Below are 26820 nucleotides of genomic sequence, written 5' to 3'. Positions count from 1 at the left end.
GTCAATCTCGTTATCTACAATAAGTAAACTGTAAAGACTTTGAGTTTGTCAAAGCTTTATCTAAGTCTTGGATCATCTTCAAGATTAATCATCCCTAAAAATATGATAGTATAAATAACTGATAAAATATACAATCGTAATCATGAAAAAATATGTAATGGGCATACTTCATTTCTGCAATCATAATTTTAAATATTAAAAGTATATAAAAAGTAGTAGATAACAACCTCAAGCGTATTTTACTGATTTATTTTCAACTCTACAACAAGTAGTTGGATATTGATATAAATGGTTCGCAATATGCAACTCATTCGAAGAGAAATTGGTAAAAAGCGAACGAAAATAAATGAATACAAATGGTGCAGTAAACTGACAGTCATTGTGGGAGAGAAGGGGTTGCTGTGGGATCGTTTTCCATTACATTATTGGAAAATTATCTATGTTATCACTAGCCGATTTATGCAACCTCATTTATGTATTTCATAGATATTAATCTTTTACAACTCCGTTGCTACTATCTTTTAAATATGTATATAATTCTACTGTACGTGCGTATATCACTGATCTACTGTTAACCGGCTGGACTGATTTGAATGATTTTTTTTTGTATGCGTTTGGATGGCCCTGGATGGTTTAGATTCACAAATCAACTCGGCAGATGGCGCTGCAGTCGGTACTTTAAAACTTTGTTCAATATCCTAATCCTTTGAAATATCATGCAGGACAATGTCTGTCGGGTTCGCTAGTTAGGTATATATTTTCTAAGATTTGATTGTGTTGATACTTACCTATATTAGGTCACATTATAATTTTCCGATTGAACTGACTCAACGTTCGTTTTATCTCAGTTCTATACTGTAAGAAATAGTTAGTCTTTTTGTAAATATTTTAATCTATTAATGTTTAATGGTATCTTGTTTTTTTCTATGTGTATGTAGGTACAATACATATTTGTATGTGATGTTAATAGTTACCGCATTGGAGTAATCTGTAATGGAAGATTATTTTTTTTTAAATGAATAAATAAATATCTCTCTTATGCAAGTTCATTATTAACAAAAATGTGATCAGTTCCTGTCCCTATTAATATCGATTGGATTGGATTGTATTTCTGAATCAATTAAATCTATGAATAATGTTAATTTGTTTATTTATTGAAGATCTTACTAGGCTCATTCTGGAAGTCGGTGCCACATCATAGTTAAATGTTCATGAAATCGTAAAACAATCCTTTTTCTAATTTGTATATTAATTATTATCTTATAAGACTAGTAAATACACTAGAATGGAACTTAACGTAACGTAATTGTCAATTTACTAAATTGTAGCCCAAAACCAGCATCAACATCTTATTAAAGTTTTATTATAATGTGATTAACTTATAGAACACATTCACCGATTAGATTCGAAGTAACTGCGCAAACCGCCCAAAGTCTTATTTGTGCTATTAGTAACAAAATAAAGTTTTTTTTTATTATTTTTGAAAGTTATCAATCATTTTTGGTCATAGATGCCATTAAATCAACAGTTTATCAAAACTTTAACAACACAAATACAAAGTTATAATATAAATAGTATCAAAGGTGTCCAGAACCGATTTTTAAAAAGGTGACACTATAACATCGTGTTTATAATAACATGTTTTGTATGAACTATTTAAAAACGTTTCAATCAAAATTTCATTAAAAAAATGACGTCTATTCATGAAACAACCCTTTGCATATGATTAAATAATTAAATTATAAAAATCAAAGTGCACATCAGTTTGAGGGCGGCATATTTTGTGAATTATTTCGGGATAATTAATATTCATACTATTGAAAACACTTTCTTTTGATACGTCCGTCACTGCACTATAGAAATTGGTACTTGAATGGGGTACTACATAGCCCGATTGAACAGTTTTGATCGTTGAGATGACATTTAATTTGATTATATAAAAGACTTATAAAAATGTTTCAAACTTTTCTATTTCACACAAAGCGATAAAGGTTTCGTCACATAACTTGGCAATAGTCTGTAGATGCGTCTAAGCTTTATTTTAAGGTCCTGTACCTATCCATTGTACCATCGCCATATCCAAATATCGCCAAGTAGGTCTTCTTACACCGAAGATGGAAAATATTAAATAAAATAGAATTAATTAATTTATTAATATTTAATATTAATAAAAAAATTTTATATACTGTGCTTAAGATAATTAACGTTTAAATACAAACACGAATTTTATGTGTGCAGTGTGACATGAATTGGTCACAAAGTATCAAATATCTGAATTGCACTACACAGCCCCCGACATATGGGGCTCCAGTAGCTCAGTGCGGCTCATTGATCCCGTTGTTACTGCGATTATTGTGTTACTTCATTACTATAATCAATTCACTTTTAAACATATTAGGCCTGGTTAAGCGTTGATTTGAGTAGTAATATCTTGGATGGGTCTCGTAGATTTATTATCTTATTTGGGTATTAATTAAAAACTTTGGAAGTACAAATACACTTTTATTTTGATTCTATGCGATTATAGAATTGTAATTAATAGTGTTCTGTGAAAGGTAGATCTATTTATCTTAGCTATGATAACATTTGCTCTTCATGATTGCTGATTTTCGAATATATTATTCATCGGCGTTTAAATGTATGCATCTAATAAAAATTAACATGAGTAAAAGTGTGTAACTTTGATGGAAAGTCCCCTATTTCCATTGTAAGGTAAAAGTAATTATTTCTATAATTTCCTGCAAACGAAATCACAGAGTCATCGGTGCATCGGACAATCGCGTTCCCCCATTCTGTTGACACAAAATAATTTCCTGATTGTCTTCTGATTAAAATGCACACGTCGAATGTATGAAAAAACGTGTTATTTTTTACCTCAACATTACAAATAATTCATTATCGATATGGGAAAATGGATCCCCTCGTGTTTGGATTTCACACCCATGATTTTTTGATTAAAACTTGCATTAATGCGGGGGTGTGCCGCAAGGGCGAGGAGTTAGGCCTCGTTTTGTTTATGCATTTTATTGATTAGGCGGAAAGATGATCAGTATGTTAACAATGTAATCATTGGGCGAAAATCCTCTGCTACTTGCAAACGCCTTATAAGAATCCTCAGTTATCCCACTTTTCTACCGCAATAATATTTTTTTGAAGATGAGAAATATCTGACATACAACGGATACGGTACACAAATAGCTACTATTACAAAACAAGTACTCTTTTAAAATTGTAGCTAGGTATTTCTTATTGTTTTGTATTGCATTGTAATTCATGGAGCCATGACATTTATGTTTATTTTATTTTAGATTGTTTGGTAATTCTATAATTTTTCAGTGTACTTGTAATTTTGTTTTTGTTGATTTGGTTATGCACTTCTTGCACTTTACCCTTTGTTTTTTTTTCTTACTAGGAAGAGGTCGCCCGTTGCATCCCTTATAATTTATTTTTTTCTTTTAACGTAACGAAGTATAAAATATAAATAAAAATAGTACAAAATATTAAATAAAAAAGCTGCTTCGTTGAAATAACTTGTTTACATTAAGAGTCATATCTTGCACCTAGGTATATCAACACACGGTAATGACTATGGGAATTTAGGAACTAGTTGTAGTCCTAAAATGTATAGAAGCTATGACCTTGTTAGATGTTTATAGTAGAAACTTTCTTCCAGTATTACCTACAGCAAAAAAATACATCGTACTTCGTTATTTATATTCAACCCAAGCCGATATTATGTCACCTTTACTCCCCGAGGCATCATAACTCCGCCACGTGCCATTCACAGATGGACTAGAATAACTGTTATATTATTTTTTCATTATTTTCACGCATAATCCAATAGGCGTGACCACTTGGGAATTATATCGCACTTTTTAGTTGCTTTTATTATTTATTTTATTTTGTAACAAATTATAATATTTGTGATATTCAATATCTTACTCGTGTGATACGAGTCCTGAAACCTAAACACAATTAGATCTTCTGCTTCTGAGCTTCAGCCCTAACTTACCCGGAGTTCTTGTTTTCGAATCCTAAAAGGGTACCAATAGTTTTTCCTTTCTGAATAGGTACATATGACTTAAAATAACTTGCGTAGGTGACGGAATATTAGCAGCCTATAATTAGATGTTGTGCATAATTCGTAAGCTATAAATTAATTTTATCCACAATACGAAATTTATTCATCTCAAATCGTGTATCGGTATAAAAAATAGTCGCCACGCACCGCAAAGGAAACATTACACACTAAAACATTTTATTCAGCCATAAATAAAAACATCCAGGGCTCAGTCGTGGAAATCGAAGACCGCACATTAATCTAATCAACACAAAACATTCTAATGACTGTCAAAAGTCGGCGCCATGACGGAGTGTGCGCGCCGCGTGCCAGCCGCCAAATGGACGCTATTGTTTTCTCGTGTTTCTTTTTCGAAATTTTGACAAGTTGCATTTCAAACTCTATGGTCTCCGCTCCTGAATTTATATTGTGCCAACGTTCAGCTAGATTTATACAAATTATACCGAATCGTTCTTATATTTTATTGTTTCGAAATAATACTTTACTTTTATAGAAATAAAACACATTTTTCTATAAATTAAAGCGTGTTATAGATCGTAACTGTTCAAAAAGTTTGCTCTTACGATTTTTTCAACGAACTCATCCATTGAAATATAAGTCTTAATTCCCTCGTATAAGGCTACAATTACTTTTGTTCTAGAACAAAGCAATAAAATTGACATATTAGTGGCGATTGTAAAATTATCCATATTGTCAACAATAATGTTCGGAAGTCGGAATTGCTTCTAATAATTGGTGCGATTTATCTTTTGTTTGATCACTCTATTGTCTTCTTGTAATTGTTATTATACTCAACTGCAGTCCACCATTTAAGATATAGTATTACAATGAGGACATAAGCATTATGATTTCTAAAAAGTTTAGGTAGGATATAATTGTGATGATTATCAATTAATAGTAGGTTTTGAAATAACATATTTTACATGTTGGCTGAAAGTCTTCTACAATCCGCTTTACACACTTTCTTTTGCGAACTGTGGGGTCTTCCCAGAGAGGTATGATGACCTCCCATTGTTCAAAGTAAGAGTATACTCCTATCTCAAAGACCCACTACAAATGGGTGCCCATGGGCTGCGATTTCTGCCCTTTTTGGACGTCCCTAATAATAAAAATTTATTGCAAGAATATGGTACAAAAATGTGTAAGGTGGTAGGTACAATCATAAGTTCGCATATTCTGCAACACACAACGGTGCGCAAATATGTCATTAATGGAATTTTACTTTTTACATTATTATTCAAATGAATTGGTCAGCATTATTCTCTAAAAAAATATTATTAAACAATTGTGTCTGTATATTGATGGAGCTAATATCAGGAAAGTTTGAGCATAATAGTCTTGAGATTAAAATCTATCTCCGTCTAACAAGAATTAATATTCAGGTACTCCAAGGTTAAAAATTTGTATGAACTGCAGATGCCGTCAATTAAGCATTTCAAAGCGAATATTTCTTCACTGTATTGTAATTTTTAAGGTTTTACTTCTGAAGCTGTCTGCTGTTGTGCCAGTTAAAGCTTTTTACTTTAACAATAGAGTCACGTGTCAAGTCGCCATATTGCAATAACAATGGCGGAAGTTTCGCCAATATTATTCCGTACTTGTAAATGTTTTTGGGCGGTTTTTATATGGTAAATTATTTGTCAAATTTCCGGCTGTGAAGATGTTTTTTTCGTCGTTTAGATACAAACATTGTTTTCGGTATTGGGGTTGAGTGAATACTAGAGATTAATAATTGAATTTGATTTTTTTTTCAGGCAGGAACAGGCAAACGGGCACGAGGCTCGTCTGATGTTGAGTGATATCGCTCATGGACACTATCAATGGCAGAGGCCTCGCGAGTGCGTTGCCGGCCTTTTAAGTATAGGTCCTCTTTTTTCTTGAACCCTTGTCGAATTGGTTTGGAAATACTTCAGTGTGTAGCTGATTGCGCGCGAAAGAACTCCTATAAAACACTTAGTTGTGGGACGACAGTTGAATACAGCATCTAAGTAAATATAATCAATCAGATTTAACAAACATCAGTATATTAGTGGAAATGTTTCTTAAATGAAAAAAATAACTAACAACAAAAAAGAACACGACTTTTAATCTTTTAGCCATAAGGCGACCAATGTCAAAATCAAAATATTTTTAATCAAGATAAATTATTCGATTAGCAAAGTGTGGGGTGTTAATAGGTGGTAATGATATGTGCAAACAGGGAATCGAACCTGGGGCTTAAAGCAATCTGTCATTGCGCCCACACAAATGTAAAGTTGTAATTTTATGTCCAATCGGATATAGTTGGTTTTAGTTTATGCAATACGGTGCCAGTGTTGAAATATCAAAGTTTCTTAGAAAACTATTTTCACACTTTTCTTAAGTTTTTCTTTGTTAAGATAATATTTATTGAGTGACAATTCATTACATAAAGAATTAAGATAGAAAAGATCTTACAATATATAATGAGAAGTGTAATAAATGAATAGTCAATAGTCAAATCATTTTTTTTCCAATTAGACCACCTAAAATGGCACTTTTGAACGTCAAATAAAATATAAAGATGATACTAGTTGCCCCTTCCGAAAGTTTCGTGTGGAGAAGAATGGGCAAGAAACTCCACACTTACTCTTTTAAAATAGGTTTTACAAAAAACAATATTTTGTATACATTAGTTAAATAATTATATATGAAGACCATGTACCTACTCCTATATACCACAAGCCCATGAACAAAAAATACCTGTGAAATGACCCAACCTGAATTACGCTTAGAAGGCTGTTACTATATCTGAAAATAGCTCTGAGCACTATGCCGTCATTTCTGAGCGGTACATGTGAGTACGTGAGTGATTGGACTTTCTCATGTACAATGGGGGAATTTCGACTAATTATTAATGTACGGCTTTGTTATAAGTGTATAGATGATTAAAAATAAATGTCGAAAAACCTAGTGCCGTACAAAAGTGATGGTGCCGGAAGTCGGTGCAAATTTTTAATTCGACGACAGTTGCAGGAGCAATATAGGTCATTTATTACTGTACGGCATTTGTGTCATTCCTTTTGGACACATATACAGATACTTTACCCGTAAACGCCGTACATATTTCCAGCGGAGCGGTCGAAAGCCAAGGGTCGGAACCCTACCCCTACACCCATATACCCTAAGGTCATTGTAAAATGTACGGCAACATGTTCAAAATATTATTTAACACGGACAATTATGTTTTATAATTATGCCGTCCAAATATTATAGTTAATATTTGTGTAATTAAATATTTATCGAAATTTCAGGATTTACCAAGTTCTTACTGCTGTAAGATCAGAGAATAATGTACGGCAACTTGTTTTTTTACATAATGTTACTAAATATTACCGTTGTACATTATAGCCGTTCATTATAAATGGTAACAAATAAAAATATTATGATAAAAAATATATGAAATTTCCGAAATTTAGATGACTTTTCAAATGCTCCTAGAGTAATATGGGGAGTAATATTTTCAAAGATTATTGTTATTTTATATGTAACAAATATAAATAAACAAAAAAAACCAGATGCCGTACATTTTACTCCAGATTATTCTTTACAGCTGATAAAAACTTCGACGACGTTTGAGGTGTCCCTTAAGGTCATTAATAACTGTACATATCTGAGTATACTACCATAAGGCTGTAAAGTATATTTACAGCCTTATCGTACCAGCAGAGAGAGGTAAAGAAAAAATATTTTTAACAAAAATATATATAATACAGGGCGTCCCAAAGTTATGAGACATGAAGGGAAAGTACCTTAAATATCGCAGATAGGGTATTTTACTAAAAGAAGACTTTATGGTATTTATAAAAGTTAGTAATTCTGCATTCAAAGATTTTTTTAAAACTACTTGCCTCGTCTGGAAATCGAACCGGCTTAAATTAAAAAAAAAACACCCCTACTTTTATGATGCCAATCGAAAGAATGGCCAAAACCTCATAACTTTTCTAAAGTAACAGACTCGTAGGGGATTTTTTTAGGCCGAATACGATAGATAATGTTTTTAATTTGATTAAAAAGATATATTCACGCTGTTCCTTTCTTTTAAAATACTATGTTACTTAAGAAGAGTTATTAGTTTTTGGCCATTCTTTCGATTGGCATCATAAAAGTAGGGGTGTTTTTTTTTACATTTAAGTCAGTTCGATTCCCAGACGAGGCAAGTAATTTTTAAAAAATCTTTGAATGCAGAATTAATAACTTTTAAAAATAACATAAAGTCTTCTTTTAGTGAAATACCCTATCTACGATATTTAAGGTACTTTCCCTTCATTTCCCATAACTTTGGGACGCCCTGTATTGGTAGGCGGTGGTAGCGGACTATCGAAAGTGTACGGCATTTATCTTTTATTGAAGATTGTCTAAAGTATTAATAACCTGTGTTATTGCCGTACAGATAAAAGTCACCGGAAAATGACTCTTTTCTGAGAAAAGTAATTTACCCCATACACCTATGTGTTCCACAAAAAATGTACGGCATGCTGGAAAATGTTATCTATTTGTGAAGTACTCTCAAGATCATTTAATTTTATGTTGATTCATATCATCATCACCTATATGCTAATCAGACATATGTTGCGACCCTTGGCTTTCGACCGGTCCGCTGGGAATATGTACGGCGTTTACGGGTAAAGTATCTGTATATGTGTCCAAAAGGAATCACACAAATGCCGTACAGTAATAAATGACCTATATTGCTTCTGCAACTGTCGTCGAATTAAAAATTTGCACCGACTTCCGGCACCATCACTTTTGTACGGCACTAGGTTTTTCGACATTTATTTTTAATCATCTATACACTTATAACAAAGCCGTACATTAATAATTAGTCGAAATTCCCCCATTGTACATGAGAAAGTCCAATCACTCACGTACTCACATGTACCGCTCAGAAATGACGGCATAGTGCTCAGAGCTATTTTCAGATATAGTAACAGCCTTCTAAGCGTAATTCAGGTTGGGTCATTTCACAGGTATTTTTTGTTCATGGGCTTGTGGTCTACTAGAATAAAGCTGATATACTAAAATAAATAAAAACGAATAAGTATCGCAATACAGCGAGGGAAAGCTGCCAGCGTTAAAGGTACACTGCCACAGGGACCAAACTTTTTAAATTTGTTTTGATTTTCATTTTATTTATTATTTAATTATTTTTATTATTACTCTTTTTTTTTCTTTTTTTTTTCTTGCAAGTAGGTCTATATAAATCACTTTTACAATGTCTTCCTAAGCTAGATGAAGTCGACATTTCCTAACTGACTGCCCTGAGAAGAAATGTCGATACAAACTCGGTCTCTTTATAGTTCTTAGTCTATATACTAAAATAGGCACAAAGTATTAAGTACTCACATATTAAGCATTGACGCGGATAGGTCAATCACGCAATCAATGAAAAATAATATAAAGGCTATACCTATACGGTGCAAAACTATGACAACAAAAGAAGAAAAGCGTACCTATTAAAACTTTTAAAATTATTTTTGAAAGAAAATCACATTGAAAAATTGTTTCTACAATCATTAAAGGCTATTGCCTTTATTAGCTATAAGCTAGCTATTAGCTATTACTTATTGACTCTACACTTAATACATACTCAAGAATTGCCTTTCCCAAAAGTAAGTATTGCATAGTGCCGTCAAATAATTTCAATAACCAAGTCATGAATATTTCATAGCCGGCCATGTGCGCCGTAGCGCCTACAGTATGCACTACTGTGCGGTTGCAACGCTATCTTGTGCATTAGGGAAATTGCTTGTAAACAATGCAGGGACGGACTCGATTGTTGCCTAGGGTTTTAGGACACCTAGGCGATTAGCATATCATTTATTGATTGCGCTATTTCAATAAATTATCTAGTAGTAGCAGTATTAGAATTATAAAGGGATTTCTGTTTTATGCATAAAAGTCAAGTAAAAAATCATTTATTCATATAGGAAACACAATGTACACTTATGAACGTCAAAAAAGAAATATACATTAAATGCTTCTAACTTTACATTTACTGCCAGTTCTCAAATCAAGGGCGTAGAACGGAAGAGAAGAACTGGCAATAAACTCTCTGGCACACTTTTTAATCGCCAAGCATTTTGTTTTACACTATGTTTGAAAGGAGCTGCAACCTTTACACCATGTTCCACATGACATCTTAAGTAATTAATAATAATAAAATAAATTAAAGTCTATCAGCAGGAGGCATGGTGAAATAGGAGCACGCACTTACATTCTCGTGGGAATACATATATGACATATACATAGGATGTCCCAGGTTTGATTCGCGTAACATTTATTTAAGGTAGAGTTGGTTGAAGTTGGTACTTACTGGCCTTAGAATAATCTGATGTGTCTGCCACATTTCCCATTTATGGATTACAGGATTTTAAACTTGTATTTAAATGAATCATAGAATACTTCTAAGATTCTGTTTACGAAATAAACTTAAATTCTTAATTATATATCAAAAATCATAAGTCCATAAACACTAATATAATCCCAGAACGTTTATTAATCTCAACTTCTTATAATGTTCTAATTTAGATATAATTAAAAATAATCTTTGAGAGTTGATAAGGTTCTTTCTATAATCCTTTAGCTATTTACCTTTTTTACGTAATACTGAAAAAAGTGAGTCCGTCCCTTCATGTGAGGGCCACATCAAACATATCGGCTTATAGTTGCATTATAAGATTACCGCACCCTCCGTCTCTGTTATTATAACTACTTAACATTAATTAAATTATCATATTAAGTATAATCTATGTGTTGAAAACCACAGTTTGTAAGTAAAAAATATAAGTGTATTTGACAATTTAAAAAATGCGACTCAAAAATAGCACCATTGTGCACGCCACACAAGATAAACTTAAATATTTTTAAGAACGTATTAAAATCTTGAAATACATAAGAAAATTAAAGCAACTGGAATAAATGGACACAGATTTTCTCGTTGCAGTATCAAGCTCAAAATAGGTAGTTTGTTTTGAATACACACAACATATTGCAACATTATTAGATGAGCACACTGATACAAGATATACTTAATTGTCCTTCATATGTACATGTACAGTATGTAGTACAGTAATAATACTTAAATTTGTTATATGCTACAATAAAAAATAAAAAAAATAAACTAGAGCGACACAGAAAGCTAACTTAAATCAAAGTGGAAAAACTATGTGAACTACATTTTTCGCTCCTAAAGAAACTTCTTTATTATCGACCAACCGTACCGTACCACCGTACATTATTAAACTAAGTATGTAAAACTATCTCTCTTATTAGTAAGTATATCTTTCTTATTCCCATAGCTATATTCACAGCGTAAAAACTGTGTACATGTACGGAAACACAACAATGAGATGTTAACACGATTTTTTTCTTCTACAACTAACATTTTCAAATTCAAATATTAGTAATAATTTGGTGATGTAATAGTAGAATATTTTTTTTACAGTTTTGCCCTACCTAGAAACAATTATAATTAAATAGATCCCTAAATAAATTAAAAAAGGTTTGGTCCTTGTGGCAGTGTACCAATAATACTGGCAGCATTTCCTCTCTGTATTTCGATATTTATTCGACGAGCGAGGAAAGCACCAGCTCTGAGTTCATAGGTATTGTCTACAAGTTGAATCTTTAATTTACTCCAAAGGAAATAAAACAGGAGGAAATTTTTGAAATTATTTGTTGTAAATTATTTTTATTATTTTCCGCCTTCTCTGCGGCCTTGCCAGCTTTTTTCCACACAAGCAGCATCCCATACCAAAGCCCATCACAACCAAGGAATTATTTTTGTATATGATATATAATTAAAATAATATCACTCTTCTAAATCTAGATCTAAATCTGTTTAACAATGGCTTAATGTAATATATAGAGTTATAGACTTCTAAATGTAAAATTTTAGACATTAAAAAGTTTTTGTTGTTAAAACAAGTATAAAGTGATTAACAGAATAATCTCTAACAAGACTATTTCTTATTCGAATACAATACTATTTCTTGGCAATGACAAGAGCTTTTGTATGCTACAATGTCGGCCTATAAAATGTTGTGGTATTTGTTTGTCTATTTTTTTAATTGCAATAAAAATACCGCAGAGTACATATAAACAAATGAATGTATAGAATTAAATGTATCATTGTTGTGACTATTTTTATTTAAGACGGGAAAAGTTAATTTAAAATTCTGTTACTAATTCTATTGTTCGCTAAAAGTATTTCTATGTAATGGTTACTATTCCTTCCGCTACAACACTTACATACATACGTGCAGACATTTATTTGAGCCCGTTATTTATGGCCGGGGTACCTACCGTGTTGGTATTACTTTTGTACTACGCCGCATAATAATCTTATTGCTTTTACTTTTTTATTGCATTTGTTGTGATATGTAGACTGAGAATTTAGGGTTTAGGAACTAGTTAGTGATATTTTATCAACGTTCTGTGGATATATAATGCTTTAGAGGAAGAAACGAATTAACGCGTTTTAATAGTGTTATTTATAAATAATATTTATTATTAATAGTAAACCACATAAAATAACACATAGGCGGCCGTAAATTTCGTTTAACAATAAATATAAAGCCTAGACCTAATAAAAAATTAAATCAGTGGCTCGGCTGTACTACCTTTGTACGTCTAGATTTATGTATCTGTTTCATGATCATTTGTCAATCTAATAAGCAAGTAGGTGATCATAGCCTCCTGTGCCTTACACACGCCGTCGACTTTTTAGTTCTAAGGCAAGCCGGGTTCCTTCACCGTTCCAGCGAATGTTAAATGCGCACATAGACTGAAAGTCCAAAGCCGGGGATCGAACCTACGTCTTCAGGGATGAGAGTAGCACTCTGCAGCCAACACTGGCCTTAGTCCTTCTTTTACTCCTCTTTATATTTATAGCCTTCTTAAATTGATATTTATAAGTATAACTGAATAGAGTTTTTGTAATGAATTTTCTGAAGGTTGTGTATTTCAGAACGTCATTCAAAGTTAAATGTAGATGTTCGTAATGTATACTTTTTTTAATTAAATTTGGTAATGGTAATGCATTTATTTTGACATGTTTCTTATTCTCCTTTTTGGCTTGGTTATAACGCTTGGTTCGACGCAATTGTTAGATTTTTGCCAATCATAATTTTGCATTTTTTTCAGTGCAAATACAAATATAGTTTGTGTTAACTATTTGTGGATGCACTAAAAGGCCAAGCAACATCAGTGTTACATTTTCCATTATTTCTGTATTAAATTTTATTTTATGCTTACCATAATAATAACGACTAACATTTGTGCCTTTTTCATCAAATCGATTTGAATCACAGATATATAGAGGTATATACTCAGGACGTAACATTTACTGTAAAAAAAATTGGGTAACGTAAAAAAGTGGAATTCGTTTTTTTTTTCTCAAATATAAGTCATATAAACGTGAGTTTTAGATTTATGTCTTAAAAAATAATAGCGGAATATTCGGGTTTGCTATTTATTATCTATGTCAAAATATATATGTACATAATACATAAGTCGTGACTGAGTAAATTACACCTCGTCCCAAAAACTTCGATGAACCGACATTAAAACAATATTCCGTTACAAAATGTATATTTTAACAAAATTACGAGTCACGAGGGAGCTGCATTAGTGCTGTGATTGTTGTACACTCACCGGTTAATAATTTAGAACGTTAATTTAGAATTTTCATGTTAAAAAAAATATTTAAAGAACTAAAGACCTAGAATCTAGCACAAAACTAATTTCACAATTATATATGTACATTGTACTCGTAGGAGCAAAGGCGTTGTTATCAGCTTTCATGGTCATTATATGTCCACGGAGCTCGTAAATTAATAACGTCTAACTTCGTCGTAAACTTTAATCAGTTTATAACCGTTAATACATGTGGTCTATTCGATTTTCCAATATTACAAGATCTAAGACTTTTTCAATGTTGCTAGATCTATAGTAATTACCAGCGTCATTGCTCTGACATATTCTTATGCAGCATTTTTAGTAACCTTTTTAGTTTTCTGATTGCTCTTGTTAGAAAATAAAATTCTAAGCATTGCTAATAATAATAAAGATATATTGAATTGAAATATAAAAATTAATCTTACGGAAAATTAAATAAAATTTAATGTTTAACTATTACTAGAATAAATAATAGGTTTTCCTCATAGGCAAGTAGCTTTCATTTACGTACTAATAAGTGTTTAGATAAGCTTAACACAGCTTATGATTTAAATAAATAAACCATGTCAATGTAAATGTCCACGACTGTAAATGCCGGTAAAGGGGCGCACCTCAGACAATTTCCTTAAAAGCTGCCCAAATGGAACTATGTTACGTACATACCACGTGCCATTTAATGACTACTCCCTTGATGGCCCAACTCTGCTTTAACAGGTTCATCATTGTCATAAAACTGTTGTTTTATGTAGTAATGATATTATACCCCTTTTCCTTATACTCTACGAATTATTGTAATCAATTTGGAGTATTAACTAACAAGTGTATTAATATGATGCTACCTTCCATTTATTCCTGACATTTAAAAAGCTTTTCATGCATAAAAGTTCATCAATATCATTATTTATTACAATCAAGTATACAGTATTTACAATTTACTTAACCTACTACGTAATAATAAAAACAATTATAAGTAAAGTTAAAACATATTTAAAAAGTTCGGCCCCTGTGCCAGTGTACCTTTAACGCTGGCAGCATTTCCTCGCTGTATTGCGATGGCGATTCGTTGAGCCAGGAAAGCTCAAGCTCTAGGGACACCGATACTATTTACCAGTCTAACTGAAGTCTTTCATTAGCGCCTATGCACTTGAACCCCACGGCCCAAAAGTCTCTACTCCAAAGGGAACAAAAATCAAAGATGAGGGAAAGACTCTTATATTTGTGCCGGTTATTATTTTCTGCCTCGTCTGCGGCCGCCCCGGTTTTTTTGCTTGTCCGAGGGAGGTGAGTCGGGGCAAACGTGTCCACACAAGTAGCATCCCATACCAAAGCCTGTTCCAATTTCCATGGGATCTACGACATCCCATCCGGCCACATGCCATCGTCTCTTGCGATGCCTGTTGGCTCCAAAATTGCTGGAACGACACATATTTTAATAACATATTTTTTATGATTAGTCGATTGAAGCCTATTTTATGAATTTGGTCCACATAAACTTGATTGAATATTAGTTCTAATAATTCGAATAATATAAGGTCATTCAAAACTTGCCCATATTACACGTCTGCCTAATGAATCTCATTATAATGAAAAATATGAATATACTGTATGCAGGGGTAAGGGGCCTCGCTATGTTCATCAATACTCATCAAGTCACGTGTCGTGTTGGTCACGGTGCGGCTCCCACGATGATCCGACACGGTTCAAACTTTGAGGTGTGAAAATTCTCGGGAAAGCCTGGGAAAAATTTTTTAGAGGCTGTTTTTAATTTGCACTCACAACTCTTAGTCTTAATTACATACATAGCGCATCATATTCACTTAGACAAAGCTAATTTATTTTTTAAACGTTTATTTAATTATTACTATATTATTATATGTTAAGTATTTACTTAAATTTTGTTATTAGAAGGGGGCATAGAATTTTGTTTATATGACTAAGCCGTGCCAACGTGAATTTTTGAGCTAGAATCAATGATTTCTTATCTGCTGAAATGTTTTCTATGATACCAATATACTTATCTACATGGAACTCTGCTAGCTATATTTAAAGATATTAAATAAATGTAATATAACATATAAAAAGTGTTGTATTATGGTATATTTAAGTCGACAAAGAGAGATTTTCTGAGATATACGTAAATATCGCTAGAACTATGAAATGTACTTAAATTAAATGTATGTTAATGTATATGCTAAATAATTAAAAACGTATAAAGTATATACATACATAAATCATGGTTTAATAAAGGAATTATTATAATTATAAAAAGGAAAATTCCTTCCTAATAAAGAAATTGTAGATATGATCTTTCTGAAACATAGTCAAAAGTATGCTGTATTAATAAAATTAGTACTTGAATATTTAAAAGTTATAACTCTTATATTTACGTGGGTAACACTGGACATGTTTAGAACTGGCCAGTTAGAAACATTGCTAGTGAAAACTTTTTTGAATTTCAATTTTAGAACTCTTAGGTAAACTTATGTAGTAAATTGCATTCATTTGTCATTTGTTTTTGTGAATTGGCGGCAAATCTAAAACTCTTGTTACACGTGAAAATGAATATAACGCGAGAAAATTTTCTAGACTTTCGCTGTGGGCTTACTCAACATTGCATTAATTCAATATATGTACCTACTCCATTAGGTTACCAAAGAGTTCTAAAATTTAAATTAAAAAAAAAGTGATCTCTAGCAATCTGGCTAGTTCTAAACATTTTCAGTGTTACCCATATATATAAATATCTAATAATGCAGGCCTCTATTTATCTTGAATCTTAAAGCGTTTGATTTAACGATATAGGTTAAGAAACCGTTGACTTATAAGCGACTTATCATAATCCTGTGCGATGTGACCTATTCGCTGCAGATCTGTATCATTTATGGTCCAGCGTTCGATTCCCGATGACGCAATACTCGCAATACTCGCAGATCACTGAAATTTCCCAATGTGTTTGCCCCGCGTTCTAATTTAAGCGTATAGTTATATGAACAAAGTGCGCAAGAGCTTAAAGAAATATCCTGTCCATTTTCTTTAAGAAATCATTTTTAAACGTCCTTGGTCGTTCATCACAGTCACGTGGCCACTTATAGGTGATCTGAATGAACACTGGTTTTCGAAAAAACTAACTAACTTTTTAGCTATATGTATATGTAGAAAAAGGAAACCCGTCAAATGAATAGATAACCTTCGGTTTCTATGGAGTCGGGTAAAAACTGAAATACACGCTAATGAATCCGTAATAAAAATCATTTGTTATAAATATAAAGTACATATATTCAATAATTATACGAAATTATACATAATAAATACAATACAATAATTCTGATACATTATAAAAAATTGAAGCTGTTGTTGCGTTGGTGCTGTTTGGTGCATATGGGCTACTCGTTGCTTGGACATTTCCTGAATGTAGTGGTTCATTGAGACATTTGATGTCTGAAATAGAAAATGGAAATTTAATAAATGTGAAATAAGAAATTGCTTTAAAAGATTGTCAATTAGTGACATTATTAATAAACATTTTTACTCACAATAATTACACTTTCCAATTGTTAAAATTGTCTCATGTCTCATATCATTCTGCCGCTTTGCATGTTTGCAGTGGTACATAGCAAGTATTTACCCAGTAATGTTTATAAAATCAGATAGTTATCTATAAAAACAAATACATATACATAAATAATATAATAAAGGAACATTTAAAAATACTAAGCGCCTAAGCACTAGGATTCTCGTTTTCCGCATCTGCGTGCTTGCTTGACCCGGCGCCATGTCTGGACGCTGCACCATAAACGAAACCTCCTGGTCCATTGTAATAGCCGCTACCTCCGTCACGTTCAGCTTCTCCATTACCACAGCAGCCAGGGTCCTCATCTACTCCTGGGCTGGTACGACTGGCGGCCGCATTTGGACTGGATCCAGCAGAGTCTCCAGCTACAGCTTCGTTCCCTTCAGCGTCTTCCCCATTTCTTGGAAAGTAGTAGTGGCGCCCGCCGTGGGGTACATATCCTTGGTATTTTGGGTAAGATGGGTAGTAATTACCTCTTCCGTAACCACGGTTATTGTATCTATACCTAGATCTTCCTCTTTCCTGAAGTAAGAAAGGGCTAGCTCTCGATGCGTTGTCACTCCCTTCACTTTGAGTATCTTGTGCATCGGAGCGTTCTGCTTTGGAGTCTGGTACCCCAGCGGCATCGCCTTCTCGCGCTGCAGCTTGAGGGGCGCCACTCGCACCTTCTCCGTGGCTTTCATCCTCATCCCCTGCGCGACCTGCAACTTGAGATGCACCACTCGCAACGAACTCACGTACTCTAGCAGCATCGCCTGAGCGATCTGCAGCTTGATGGGTGCCACTCACACCGGATCTGTGACTTTCATCCTCATCCCCTGCGCGACTTGCAGCTTGAGGTGCACCACTCGCAACATACCTATGTATTCTAGGGGCATCGCCTGAGCGATCTGCAGCTGGATGGGTGCCACTCGCACCGTATCTGTGACTTTCAACCTCATCCCCTGCGCGACCTGCAGCTTGAGGTGCACCACTCGCAACATACCCATGTACTCTAGGGGCATCGCCTGAGCGATCTGCAGCTGGATGGGTGCCACTCGCACCGAATCTGTGACTTTCAACCTCATCCCCTGCGCGACCTGCAGCTTGAGGTGCACCACTCACAACATACCCATATACTCTAGGGGCATCGCCTGAGCGATCTGCAGCTGGATGGGTGCCACTCGCACCGAATCTGTGATTTTCAACCTCATCCCCTGCGCGACGTGCAGCATGAGGTGCGCCACTCGCACCTACTCCGTGAGCTCTAGCGACATCGCCTGAGCGACCTGCAGCTTGAGGGGCGCCGCTCGGAGCGAAGTCCTGATCCCAATGATGATGATGTCCGTCACTTGCACTATGAGGGCTTTCGGAAGGGTACCCTTTAGCGAGAGCACAGAGCAAAAGGACCAAACAAATGGAAGACATATTGAGACACCACTGAAATAAAGAAACCTCAATTACTCAACGTTGTGGTAATCATTAGTAATAAGTATTTATTCAATCGTCCTAATGACCGCCGCTCTTCACCTGGGTCTTACTTAAGAGAAGAAGACTTAGATAGCAATGGCGGTAATAAAGCAATATAATAAAAATCTATTTAATATTATAAAGGTAGGCTTACCGTTCACCTCCACAGTAAAAACTGCGGCAGAATGAAAAATTAAAGCAGAATATCGCTTTTATATCCCCAATTATTGATGCCCGTAGAAATTTGACATATTATTGTTTTTATACTTTGTTCGAATAAACATAAACACGATGTAACGAATTTGTAAGGCAGTTATAATCAAGTGCATTTATTGACATTCTTGAAATAGGCAGTCCAAACTAGAATGATACGCTTTATGTATAAAAAAATATACTTAGACCGACTCTTACAGTATTCTGAAAATATCTTAAATAGGGTTTCGTAATACAAAATCATTAACGATCCTATACTTTATATGTCCAGGACATAGTCACAGACACAGGTTAAAAGACACCGACGGTTGACTATGAAGAAGTTTCATCAGAGTATGAGCAGGCTATGCGTCGGTTCGACGACCAGGTGCTACTTGTGGTGACATCAGAAGTGCATACAGGATTGTCGCGGCCGATATCGCTGTGGGAAGTTACGGAGTACCGGAGCTAATGCAGAAATGCGCTGGTTCAAGGAGCTATTACACTGACTTTGTTTATGTATTTAATATAGAGACACTGAATAAACATCAAAATCATAAACAATTGTAGAGCAAAACGTTATATATTTAGCTGAATTATAAATGATTTAGAGTATAAAGTTCGTGTATAAAATACCTAACCACCGTGAAGTTATCGATACTTTATGCCGCGTTATGTGATTTGGTAAATTAGCTAATAGTTTAATTTACGTACTTTTACTGCGTACGTGCATTGTTCAAAGCATTTACAGAGTACATTATCACCACCACTTTATGGGCCTCGATATCAGATTGCCTGATGATGTTTAACACCTCGCACACGGAGCATTGACGTAGTGGCTTCAGCGTGCGACTCTCTTCCCTGAGGTCGTAGATTCGATGTCCGGCAGTGCACCAATGGACTTTAATTTATGTACACATTTAGAATTCGCTCGAACGGTAAAGGAAAACATCTTGAGGAAACCGGCTTGAGTTAGACCCACATAGTCGACGGCGTGTGTCAGGAGGCTGATCATCTACTCGCCTATTAGATTGGCAAATGATCATGAAACAGATACAGCAATCCGAGGCCCAGACCTAAAATGGTTGTAGCGCCACTGATTTATTTTATTATTTATCTTACCTTTACTTTGCAGGATTTGAATGAACGTCTCACGGTGGTCTCAGCACCCATTGCATTTCTGATTTACGGTCAAAAAATTGTGAAGTGTCAAACAATTACGCAATATCTATTACTAGGGCGGCACTGAAAATTTCCATTCCACCATTTTTTTTGCAACACTCCGTGAACGAACAATTTTCGTTGGCTTTAATTCATTTTCGAACACCCAAACTCGTGACTGGTTTTTTGTTTCGGGTTCGTATGCGTATATACAGGATTCGTCACCTGATACGATGTTGTATACAGCATTTGAGGATACTGCGTTGAATCTTTCGAGAGTTCTGACGCACCAAGTAACGCGAGCCGCTTTTTGCTCTTTACAGAGCGAATGCGGTATCCATCGGGAAAACAACTTTTTTACACCTAATTGTTCATGCATCTTGTATTTGACTCATGCCAATGTCTATAGTTGCCTAAATTTCGCGGTATGTCACATGTCGATCTTCCTCAATCAGCTTACGCACAGCATCAACGTTTTCTTGGGTGACTGCAGTTTTTGGACGACCTTGACGGGGATCATCACTGAGCTTGACACGTCCACGTTGAAATTCAGAAAACCAGCGATGAATTGTGGGTTTGGATGGGGCTTCATCACCAAATGCAGAAATCTATCTATCTAGTTCTTAACAATTATTCTTTTTTTTTATTTACTATATACTTTTACACAAGACTTCTTTACTTACACTGCAAATTTTTACTAAGTATTTTTTCTACTAAGTATTATTATTATTATATTATTTTTCTTTTTTTTGCGACTAAGGCGCAAGCTAGCTGTTGTTTCTGGCAGAATGAACAGCGCTGTGGAACAGTCTGCTCCTCAGCATAATGCTGAGCCAAGGCCAATTACAGCCACAGCACACACGCATTACACAATTAAAACGTACCTTGTTCTTTAAAAGATAAAAATTTGTTATTTTTCTTTTTTTATTATTATTATTTTGTGTTTCGTTAGTAAATGTTATGTCTATGTCTATTACGTGCATAGTAAAGAAAAGTATGGTGTTCGATAAACGGCTCTAACATCTGTATAGTTGAAGCATGGTACTCCACGATAAGCATGGTGTGAATGGTGGCAGTTCCTTACAATGTCCTTGCAACTTGATTGAAAAGCGTAACAGAGAATTTCGTGCCAGTTGGCTTGCCAATATCTTTTTTTTGATAGTTACCAACATAAATAAATAAATTTTGAATAAATGCGTTATTTGAAGTGCACAAAACATCGATCTTGATGCAATTCCGCATACGAACTGTCTACCGTATGCCAACAACGATTTATTTCATATCTCGGCCACACAATGAGAACTTGGAGAAACTGATCGTGGGTCACAGAAGGCAAAAGATCACGTGGTCGTTCACCAACCAGATCGACCGACCAAGTGAAAGACTCATCGTCCTCAAAACTGTACCCTGTAATAAGAGAGGCACCGACAGAAACCGGTGGAAACAGATTCCGCTCGGATGTTTACTTTCTGACCACGAAGCATAGACATGAGGTACTGACTGAAGAGAGAGGTTATAGCAATTTCTTTAATCTAAGGGTAGTTTAGGTATTCACAGTCGATACTCAGCGCTAAGTATGACTACCTACTTTGAAAAATTATTTTATAACCTGCATCAGAAAACATCATTTTAATTGACAAAAACTTAGACCATATGGAACACTTAAGTCTGAAATAGTAAACAACACAATAGTCATCACATTAACACTATAAGAAGAAAATTGTTTATAGTAGTAAAATTTGAACAATGGCGTATCTAGTTTAATCTAATGTCATTATTTCGTTAATTAAAAATCATAAACTTGTTGTGTTACTTTAACAAGTTATAAATAACATAAATATTGTATATCCTAAATATGTCCGTCATTGAGAGTCGGTTTAAAAATAGCTGAGCTATTTGAGGAGCACTCAGAGTTAAGTGGCGTTATCGCCGGCGCCCGCGCATCTACCTTTGATCTTAACGCCTCTATAATTTTACTTGTAAAAATATTTTCTATGTCTGAGAGTTTTTACCGACTTTAAGAACTAAATTTTTAAGTAGCACATTTTGTTAAGTCTGTGTCTTAAATAGGTATATGAAGTAAAAGTAAGAAAAGATTTTAAATCAATGTTTAACTTAATACATTGAAGGACATATTTTCAAATTACACTTAATTTATTTGTCCTCTTCACGTTCTTCTTAATCCCTTGATTGTAATTAAGAATTTAAATAAATATTTTCTTGAACATTGTTTCCGTATAAATTTCATATAAGCTTCTTGTAGATCGATTTATAATTTTGTATATAAAAAGTGATTGGGGAAAGATAGCGGTATACCACTCCTCGAAAAAGAGTGGCGGAGAGTTTATTGCCAGTTCTTCTCTTCCGTTCCACGCTCTTGATTTGAGAACTGGCAGTAAATGTAAAATTAGAAGCATTTAATGTATATTTCTTTCAATAAGAGTATCTATATGAATAAATGATTTTTGACTTTTGAATCGGGAAAAAATGTGCTAAATTTGAGATTTGAAGGTTAAATTTGATTCGTACAATTAGCCACAATCCCTCCTGATGTTAAGTGAGATGTGGCCTATGAGAGGGCACGCGTGTCCAGGAGATTCCTATTGAAAACTCCAAAAATATCAGTAGGTATTTTAATTCCAAATAAAATACTCAATAAATAATGGAGGAGTTCTCCATACATTAGATTGTTTTAAAATATCCCTAAACAATCCAGCAGTCAAGTGCTATCGCTGCTGATGCAAAACAGTTGAAGAGGCGACTGCGCCGGATATTAAACCGATTTGAATATTATTGCCTCCGCGAGTGTTTGGATTGCTCCCAGAGCTCCAACAAACTATATTACATATTGAAGTACGTTGTAGATATAACTATTTGATTTCATAAATCCGGGATGAATGAAGAAATCACGGGCATACATATTTTTTTACTAACTTTAAAAGTATTACATAAAATCCAGGACTATAGTCTAGTCGACAAGTTGAAAATGGAACAAAATAGAGATACTGCTCTTAAAATTATGTGCGATAGCTCATTGGATCCGGAATGACGTCTAGAAAAATGTGCTAAAAGCGTGTATTAGCACATAAAAAATTGCAAAAGTTATAGACCATTAAAGATGAAAAAAAAATGGCATTTAGTTTTTTGCCAATATTTAATAAACTATTAATATTTAAGAAATTTCAAATAAAGATTCTGAAAGAGGAGGAAATTTCCAATAAAAAACTCCTGACTTCCAGAACTCTATCTCCATTATTTATAATGTTAATTTAACGCTGAAAATAGGTCTGCGGGTGACATTTTTAGGATTCGCGCGTGGCGTCAAAAGCGACTACGGCACATTAATTAAATTTTTTTTTTCTAAATCATCATATAATCGTTTTTTTATTAATACAAGATATTTATTGATTTGCAAAAAAAAAAATTCCCGCCATTTGTTGATAAATTTTTTTTAAACAAATTGATTAAATCAATATTTTTTTTTTAAAAATTAACACAACTTTATTACATTAAAAATTTTATGATTTTTAAAAAAAAATTTTTTCCTTAATAACAATTTTTAATTGTTTATAATCGTTTTTTTTAATTTCTATGGTTTAAGTAATTAGTTAAGAAATTTTTTTTTTCTAAAAATCATAATTGACAGTCTCTTGAAATTTCTTAAATATTAATAGTTTATTAAATATTGGCAAAAAACTAAATGCCATTTTTTTTTCATCTTTAATGGTCTATAACTTTTGCAATTTTTTATGTGCTAATACACGCTTTTAGCACATTTTTCTAGACGTCATTCCGGATCCAATGAGCTATCGCACATAATTTTAAGAGCAGTATCTCTATTTTGTTCCATTTTCAACTTGTCGACTAGACTACTATGTTTCAATTGTGTACTGTTGCAAGCAATTGCATTTATTTTCAATAATTCCGTTTATAAGTATAGGTAGGTACCTAGGTACAGTTACCTTGATTTCATTTGTGATAATCAGGAGAAATTCTTGTCAAACTCTGTCATTCGAAGTGCGTCACAGATGGTTGATCAACGAGTTCTTTATTTATTTATTGAAGTTTACCACATCATACATAATACAATATTAACAGTATACTACAAACTATCTTTTCTATAATATATGACAATTTTGGGAAACATAAATGTTACAAAAAATTAAAGAAAATATGTAAAAAAAAATACCAGCAAAACAGCGGATTAGGTTTAATAATAATATATAAGATAGGCATTTAACAATGATTTCTTTAAAAATGATCAGCCCATTACCGAATAAGTAACTATATCCAGATTCCAGCTCCAGCTTCCAGCAAGCTCCAGATTTGTACTTAACATTATATAGTTCCCAAACAAAACAGACGCAAAAATGTAACTGAACTAAACCAGTTGTAACAGAACTGTATATAGATTCCGCAATCTAAAAATCTAATATTTATAATGCATGTAACCAGGTTACATGCATTTGTTTTATAGTAGTGTAGAAACACTACTATAAAACAAATGTTGGTCTTGTTTTTACGGTAATTATCGTTTCCCTAACAATAACACAAACCACTCAAGCAATCAAATTAAAACATAATAAAGTATTAGCAGTTAACACCATATTTCTATTTTCCATTACGAATAAAATATGAGCACGTTACGTTAAGTACATCTGTCAACACGAACCATTATTGAGTGCAAAAATAAGTTTTAAACATTAAATTGTAACTGCGATGTGTTTGTACGTCCAATAAAGGATATAGCATAATGTTAATTAAGAGTTAACTGTTACTTAAGTCATTGAGTCACCATAGATACAATCGGTGTTAAAAAGGTGTGTCAGTGGACAGTCGTTAACTAATTGGGCATTCTTTTTCGTTCTTTAGACAGATAATTTGAGTACGGCTTAAATTTAAAATCAACAATATACCTACATAGCAGTTTATTAAAATAAAATAAAATAAAAATAAAATATGTTTATTATGGAACGTAAGATACATGTATCACTTATTCCACGTCATTAAATTTGAAGGCATCCCTACTCATCGGCAAAGAAGACAGAGGGTGTAGGCCGAGAGAAAAAGCCGGCGTAAAAAACTCTCGGTACTCTTTTAAAACAGCAAATCATCAAACAACACTTATTTATAACAAATATCGCAAATTAATTAGAAGTAGCCTGTCTAGCACTAGTCCCAGGCCCTTTTATCAATTAGATAATCGTTGACTTTATAGTAAGCCTTTTTACACAGCTTTTCTTTAATAGATTTCTTAAATTTATTGAAAGGCAGTGATAAAAGAGCTTCTGGGATTTTATTAAAGAAGAGTATCCCTTTCCCCAAAAAAGAATTACTAACTTTAGATAGTCTAGTACGGGGAAATTGCAGCCTGCGTTTGTTCCGTGTATTAACATTGTGCGTATGTTCTATTCTAGTAAACTTATCACTATTTTTGTATACATACATAATATTTTCATAAATATATTGCGAGGGAAAGGTAAGTATATTAATTTCCTTGAATTTATCTCTAAGAGATTCCCTACATTTTAAATTATAGATTGCACGAATAGCCCTCTTCTGCAGGATGAAAATAGTTTCGACATCAGCAGCATGACCCCATAATAATAAGCCATAAGTCATTAAGCTATGAAAGTAACTAAAATAAACAAGTCTAGCTGTATCGACATCAGTTAGAGAGCGAATTTTTTTAACCGCGTAGGCTGCAGAACTAAGTCTCTTCGCCAATCCGTTAATATGAGGGGACCACTGAAGTTTTGAATCCATGGTGATTCCGAGAAATACAGTTGTATCATCCAGATTCAATTCCTCACCGTTTATAATTGGTCTAGTATCCATAATCCTTGAATTTTTTGCACAAAATTTAATGCATTTTGTCTTTTTTGCATTAAGTAGAAGGTTATTCATACTAAACCAATGGACAATCGAAGACAGAGCATTGTTCACATCGTCAAAATTTGTTATTTGTCGTTTGATTTTAAAAATCAAGGACGTGTCATCAGCAAACAAAACTATCTGATGTTTTCTCTCTACCATGAAAGGTAGATCATTTATATAAACAAGAAAGAGGAAAGGGCCAAGAATTGAGCCCTGTGGTACCCCCATATCTACTGCCGACCCAGAGGACCTCTTACCATTCACTTCAACCTTCTGAGTTCTTCCGTGTAAATAGGAAGTCAGAAGATTCAGTGCGGTATTCTTGATGCCATAATGGCGGAGTTTCCCGATTAAGGTCTCGTGTTGGACACAATCAAATGCTTTGGATAAGTCGCAGAAAACACCTAAAGCGTCATGCGACTCCTCCCAAGCCTTAATTATATATCTATATAACTCAACACCGGCATCGGCTGTCGAGCGACCCTTGGTAAAACCGAACTGATTATTATGTAATAATTTGTTTACGTTAAAATGACTTACCAGTTGATTTAATATAATTTTTTCAAATATTTTACTACAAGTAGGTAGTACGGAAATCGGTCTAAAGTTACTGGGGTCGGACATACTACCTGCTTTAAATAATGGAATGACTTTACTATGTTTCATTAGATCGGGAAACTCGCCACTTTTAATACAATTGTTGAAAATTATAGCTAGATGGGGAGCAATTACATCAATTATGCTACTAATTATTTTTACAGAAATACCCCAAAGATCGGTAGTGTTCTTA

At 33.8% G+C, this 26820-nt stretch overlaps 1 protein-coding gene across 1 annotated transcript; it reads right to left on the bottom strand.

The window, feature by feature from the left end:
* Positions 1–17040: 17040 nt before the first annotated feature.
* On the bottom strand, positions 17041–18544 carry LOC125059088. The gene is made up of 2 exons (XM_047663288.1): positions 18463–18544; positions 17041–18106 (listed from the first exon to the last, which is right to left on the bottom strand). Exons 1-2 carry the CDS (start codon positions 18542–18544, stop codon positions 17499–17501), a joined length of 690 nt encoding a protein of 229 aa, XP_047519244.1. The 3' UTR covers positions 17041–17498.
* Between the last annotated feature and the right edge of the window lie 8276 nt (positions 18545–26820).

Source organism: Pieris napi, chromosome 19, assembly GCF_905475465.1.
Source record: "Pieris napi chromosome 19, ilPieNapi1.2, whole genome shotgun sequence".
Lineage (NCBI taxonomy): Eukaryota > Metazoa > Arthropoda > Insecta > Lepidoptera > Pieridae > Pieris > Pieris napi.
This window is presented reverse-complemented; position numbering and strand designations above follow the sequence as displayed.